The 6,000-nt window shown below is 43.9% G+C and overlaps 1 protein-coding gene across 1 annotated transcript in view; it reads left to right on the top strand.

Annotated features, from left to right (window-relative positions):
• The first annotated feature begins 564 nt into the window (after positions 1 to 564).
• The window catches only part of LOC150020308 (cytosolic beta-glucosidase), a 111,230-nt gene continuing 105,794 nt past the window's right edge, over positions 565 to 6,000 (top strand). Inside the window, exon 1 of the mRNA XM_090268205.1 lies at positions 565 to 688. Coding sequence (XP_090124331.1) covers positions 631 to 688 — 58 coding nt within the window. The 5' untranslated portion in view covers positions 565 to 630. The remainder of the gene's footprint in view (positions 689 to 6,000) is intronic.

Here is a 6,000-nt window from a genome sequence, read left to right as displayed (position 1 = left end):
GTTAGTACCTCACTGTGTCTAATTTATACATTAAACTCTATCATAGGTATATGTGTGTGTAAGAACCAATAAATATGATGTATAGAGGTTTCAGACATCCACGGGGTGTCTTGGAATGAATCTCCCTCAAATAAGGTCAGGTGGGGAGGAGGAGGCAGGGGTACTGGAACAGAAAAAATAGTTGGAAATAGTTACCACTAAGGAGCAGGGATTAGGATTTGGGAGACATTGTTTAAAGGAAAATTCTAGCAAAGTTGTGTGGCTTTAAAGAACAATGTCCATGTATTTCATTAAAAGGCAAAAGGTCAGATGAACAGGTAACCTGCTGAAGCCAGACGGTCCCAGTCGCTGGCTCTGTTCCGAGCAGGGAGTGGCACCTGGGGGGAAAGGACATGGCTTTGGCTTGCCTGCTCGCCAGGTCCAAAGTGTTTTCACCTTATCAAGGCGGTGGCCAGTCAAGTGGGAGCCCTGAATCTGGCCCTTTCTCATTTGCATACACAGCTGCATGCTGTGCCCCTGTGGTGCTGAGAGTTCACCTTCTGCTTGCACAGTGCCTGGGCTGTGCGGACCGAAGGGCGCAGGGCTCCTGCTGGCTGAGTCTCGAAGGTGGCCCGCTGTGCGCCCTGCACCATGGCTTTCCCAGAGGGGTTTGGCTGGGGGGCGGCCACCGCAGCGTATCAGGTGGAAGGTAGGAGAAGCCCCTTTCCCTTTGCAGGGCTGGGATGAGTTCTTTCTGGAGGCTTCCGCATGTCTCGGGGGGAGGGTGGGGCGAGGAGAAGAAAGAAGGGGGTTGCGGAGCCCCTAACTGTGTAAATGAAACTGAGTCCCTTTTCACACGGATGAGGCTCACAGGCCACGATCCCTTGCTGAGGTCCCAGGGTGGTGGCGGAGGTGACAGTTGAACGCTAAGCTGCTGCTGTGTTTTCCGTTCAGTCCAAGCTTTCCCCAGACACCCGTTTACGTTCCTCAGCTGCTCTGGGCATTGGTCCTCGGTTTCCTCAACGCATTTGCCCCGACGCCCCTGAAAACAACTTTTCCTACTGGCTGGGAAAATATTGGGTAATGAAAGAGGCTGGCGCTCTAGGAATGAAAACGAGAGACAGAAGCTGGGAAGAGGTCAGGCAGGTCAGAGTGGGTCACAGAGAGATGGAGAGAGATACCTGGAATGAAGGGGAAAGAACCAGGATCTAGAAGCAGCATAGCATGGCGACTGTGACAGTGGGCTCTGGAGCCAGACCCCCTAGGTGTGGGGTCTTGCTCTCTCTTTTTGTTTCATTTTAATTCTCACCCAAGGATATGTTCATTGATTTGAGGGAGAGAAAGAGAGATCGAGAAATCAATGTGAGAAAAACATCTATTGGTCACCTCAAACCGGCTCTTGTGCTGTTTACTGTCGTCAGCAGCTTTTAGGGAGGGGCCGTGAGCCCACGTGCCTGCTGTCTTCGTGAACTCACGCAGTGACGCCTATCCATTTGCTCGTTGCTGCCTCTTACCTACCCTTTTGGGCTGGGTCTCAATCCCAGTGCAGGCCTCTCCTAGCTGAGTGACTTTGGGCCAACAACTCGTCTCAGTTTCCTTATTTGTAAAATTAGGGTAACGGTCATGGCCACTTTGTAGGTTTGTTCAGGAGACGGCACCAGTTAGCACATGTCATGGGAGCACAAGAGCGCCTGGCACATAGTAACCAGGTACCAACAACAACACTGTTGCTCTTAACACTAGTAACTACTGTAACTCTTCATAGTAATGGTAGTACTGTTGTTCTTTTCTCTGGCTAGATTCTCTCGTCTGCACTGGCAGGTGAGTTACTTCTCTGCTCTATTTAGTGAAAATGCCCATTTCTCCTTTGGACTACAAGTTAGAATATCTCCTTTCTTGGTCATTGTACCAGCAGCTGCTGGGAGAGTTGCTGTTTAAATACCCTGCCACCATCGCACAGACCACACACGCAGGACACCAACGTGTGGCTTTGCCAAATCTACGTGGCCTAAGAATCTCTGAGAATCTTTGATCTTTTGGGCTGCCTTGGCCTCTGAGAATCTGCAGAGCCTTTGGAGGTCCCAGGTACTCAGCAGAACTGCGGAACTGAACCTGAATTGTATTTGTTGGAAAAAAGAAAAGAAATCTAACGTTTTGGCAATTTGTTATAAAAGTGTGTTATAACACATTGCTGTACATCTCTTTACACTGATTTTCAAAACATAGTTGTCTGTGTAGGTATCTTGGTTTGCAAAATGATACCCAGCATACTCCGCCCCTTCCCCACTCACCTGTGTACCCACACCACACCCCTGAGCTGCACTGGAGTTGTTTGGGTTCTGTTATTTGGAAGAGAAGGCGCTGTCAGGGTCTTTGCAGGCGGGGCTGGTAGAAAGAGGTGGGACAGAGCCTTTGGGTCGCTGTGTTTCCTAAATATACTGACTATTTGGCCACGTGTTTCCCCAGACCCATGGCTCTTCTTCCTTCTTCCTGTCCTCGTTCATATCCTTTCTGCCACCACTCAGGTGACTTCCCTGTTTATGGTTTTAAAGATGAGTGTAACGTACTGTTTATTATAGAAAATTTCTGTGTGGTACCTTGAGCCTTTTGGAGGAAAGCACAGTATAGATCTAATAAATATTAAACAAGCGGTATAAACAGGAGGAAAATTATATGTTTTAGGTGGGTTGTAACAAACATTGTAAAACCTGTAAAAGTTATTTATTAGGAGACAGAGGACAAAGTGCGGATAATTATCATTTTACAGAAGTGAGTCTTATGTAATATTTCAAAGTACAGAAAGATTCCCATGATTTTTAACCCTTTCCAAAGATGACTGCACCTCTGTTTCTGGCTGGAGATGATACGAGGCACAAAACAGCAGGTAGCTTAATGGCATTTTATTTACTTTCTCCTTGGTAAGCCTTGGGGGAGCTATGAAAATGACATTTAGGACCCAATTCTACAGTCGTCATTAGCTTATAACTCCCAGTGATGTCAGGAAAGGTTCCTAAGGGTGAAAATGCTCTGCAAATCTCCACAAATCCCGAACAATGTCTAAACTACCCTGTCAGCACTTCCTTGTGGGACCTGGGTTTGTGGTTCCTAAGGAAGCAAAAGCCCTCAGTTTTATGAATGTCATTATCAACCTCGATGCTGCACTGGATACGAATATAATGTTTGGATTTTGACTTAACTTTGACTTTGACTTTGTGTTGGCAGAAATTGGCGCTGACCTCCATCTTTGGCCATTATCAGTCTTGGTGTGTCAAAGATGAGATTCTATAGTTCAGAAATTGGGGGTAAATTTTGCATGAAAAAAATGGGGGAAGAAATAGGGCAGTCAAAATAGTTGGTTTTAGGGCCAGTTCGTGGTGATTCTATCGAGGCTGTTTCTTCTCTGGTACCTTTTCGACACTCAGTTGGTCCCCACAATTCTAAGCTGGAGGCCCATTTCATTCATCTCATATTTCATTAGACTGCTCCCTGTTTCCTTTTTCCATTCAAACATTGTTAGCTATGCATCTTGGTTCCTATATTCTGCTAAGCCCTCCGATTAGACATTCCAGCTGGGGAATTGATCTTCTGGCTACCTTTGGTAGGCTTCTAGAACAGGGCCCACCTATTCTTTGTCTGAACCACCTAAGAAAGGAGGGGAAACAGACTACCAGCATGGTGGGTAGGGAAAAAGAAAGAAGAGAGGCCAATGTTTTTCCGTAAAACTTGTAGCTCTAAAGTTGCTATGATAGAAACCACCCTCATTTCTTTCCTTCACCTTCAAGTTTAAGATTCACAAAAAATCTCAAATATTGCCCCCTTTTCTGATTGTACAGTGAAATTATGTGGTATCACTGAAAGAGAATGGGCTAATGCAGGGATGATATTTAATATTTGGCAGCTGATACAATTACCAATCAGATGCCAACTGTAAACAACAGGTGTAGAGTAGATGGACACCTGCATTGATTAATGAGAGTGGATATGCTCTGTGAACAATCAATATGGGACGGGGTAGTGTCTTCCTTGGCCATTCAGAGGAGAGGCCGGCTGCAAATAGCTGTTATGAACCAGGCTGGCACCCATACTAACTTATCAATGTGGGTGCCAGCTCTGAACGGCCATTGGGGCCACACTTCCATGTGCTGATTGAATTTCAACCTTGGGCTTTTGAGTGGAACACAGCTGGAATATCCCGACCCTGTTTGTGAACCACTAAAGAGTTAAGCGACTTGTCTAAGCCTCAGATTTCTTACCTGCAAAGTTCCTAATCCTGATGTTTCTCTCTCTCTCTCTCTCTCTCTCTCTCTCTCTCTCTCTCTCTCTCTCTCTCTCTCTCTCTTTCTTTTTTTTTTTGAAATGTCACTGAGTGAATATCAGAGAACTTTATCTTACATTTCGTGCTTCTTTGAAAATTTGACTTCCTCAACTTTCTATTCAAGGTTACTAATTTGGACTTTAGAGTCATTCATTTTATTTTTCAACCAGTCTATTGAATATTTAACTGTGACAATCATAATTTTAAGTTTTAGGAAGTCATTCTTATTCTTGATTGCTTCATTTTGAAGAAGCCATGTTTTGCTTTCTGGATGTAGTCACCCCTCAAATATTTTTTAAAATGTTAGTTTAATAATAAGTTTTCTTTCTTTTGTAATTTTTTAATGGTATTTCTTTTTTTTTTTTTTTTTAATTCCCATGAGCTTTACTTTATTTGTTTGTTTATTTTTAGAGAGAGGGGAAAGGAGAAAGAGAGGGAGAGAAACATCACTGTGTGGTTGCCTCTCACTCACGCCCCCAACTGGGGACCTGACGTGCAACCTAGTCATGTGCCCTGACTGGGAATTGAACCAGCGACACTTGGCTCGCAGACCTAATGGTATTTCTTTGAGATCTTTGGGTTATTTGTTTATTTGGGTCTTTATCTTTCAGGCTATTTGTTTTTGTCAAAAGGATGGCCATCCTTGAGTACCTGTTCATGTTTATGAATGAAAGAATATGTTTATTGCTATTCGTAACTGAGTTAGGCTCCCTTTGAAGTTAGATCATTCTACTGAACTGAAACAGGGCTCACTCTGGAAACCCACGGGCACTCAGTCTTCTCCTGAAAGGACAACGTGTATGAGGGAGGAAGCCAAGGCTTAAACCTCAGTGACTGCCAGATAAGGAGGACTTCAAGGAAGGGTGTTTATGATTTTCCCTCTTATGTTTTCTTTTTCCACTGCCCTTCATGTTCACATTCCGCTCTAGAATTCTACTTTCATTGACCAGCTCAGTACCATTCTACCTTTCTTAGGAATCCTTCCCAGTCACATCGCTCATTTTCATTAAGCATTTCTTAGGGCTACAACATGGGGTAAAGGCAGCACCAACTGCTCTGCTTATGGGGGAGAGGAACCAGTCAGGCCAGCCTATGATAGGACAGATAATCCTTTCATTAGTTACTGTGATGATTGTTCCCGGGCCGGCTCTGTTCTCTGCACGGGCTGACTCACAGATTCACTAGGGAAACACCTCTTAATTCTCACCGGTCACCTTCAGTGGGTGAGTTTATGTTGTAGTTCTGTGTTTTAGTTTCTCAGATAATTCGGTTTTATTTTCTCTCAGTTATTTAGAAATTATTTAGTAAATGCCTCCTACCGGAACTTAAATTTTTGTTTTCATTTTGTTGTGGATTCTTTAAAAAAGAAAAAAATGCTGCCATTTCAATGAACTTGTGAGAGGGAGGAGAATGAAATATGTGTTCTTTGTGCCCCATCTTGAACTGGAAGTCTTTATTAACATGTGTTAATATATGGAAGTGCCTCATGAACCATGATGTATTATTGAAAGTTAACAAATGAATCCTCCCCCCTCTTCTTCTTACCATTATCATCCTCTTTGTCATCTTTACCCTGTCCAATCTCTGGATGCGAGATCTGAATTTTCTAGTCCTGTGCTTTTAGAAGGGCATAGATAACATGAATTTCTGACAATATAATAAGAGAAAGTGAGATATTCAGATGATGAGAGGAAAGCCACAGCGGA

Source organism: Furipterus horrens, unplaced genomic scaffold (assembly GCF_987537825.1).
Source record: "Furipterus horrens unplaced genomic scaffold, mFurHor1.1.pri manual_scaffold_2, whole genome shotgun sequence".
Lineage (NCBI taxonomy): Eukaryota > Metazoa > Chordata > Mammalia > Chiroptera > Furipteridae > Furipterus > Furipterus horrens.
Note: the sequence above shows the minus strand (reverse complement) of the source record. Positions and strands in the feature narration are given on the sequence as shown.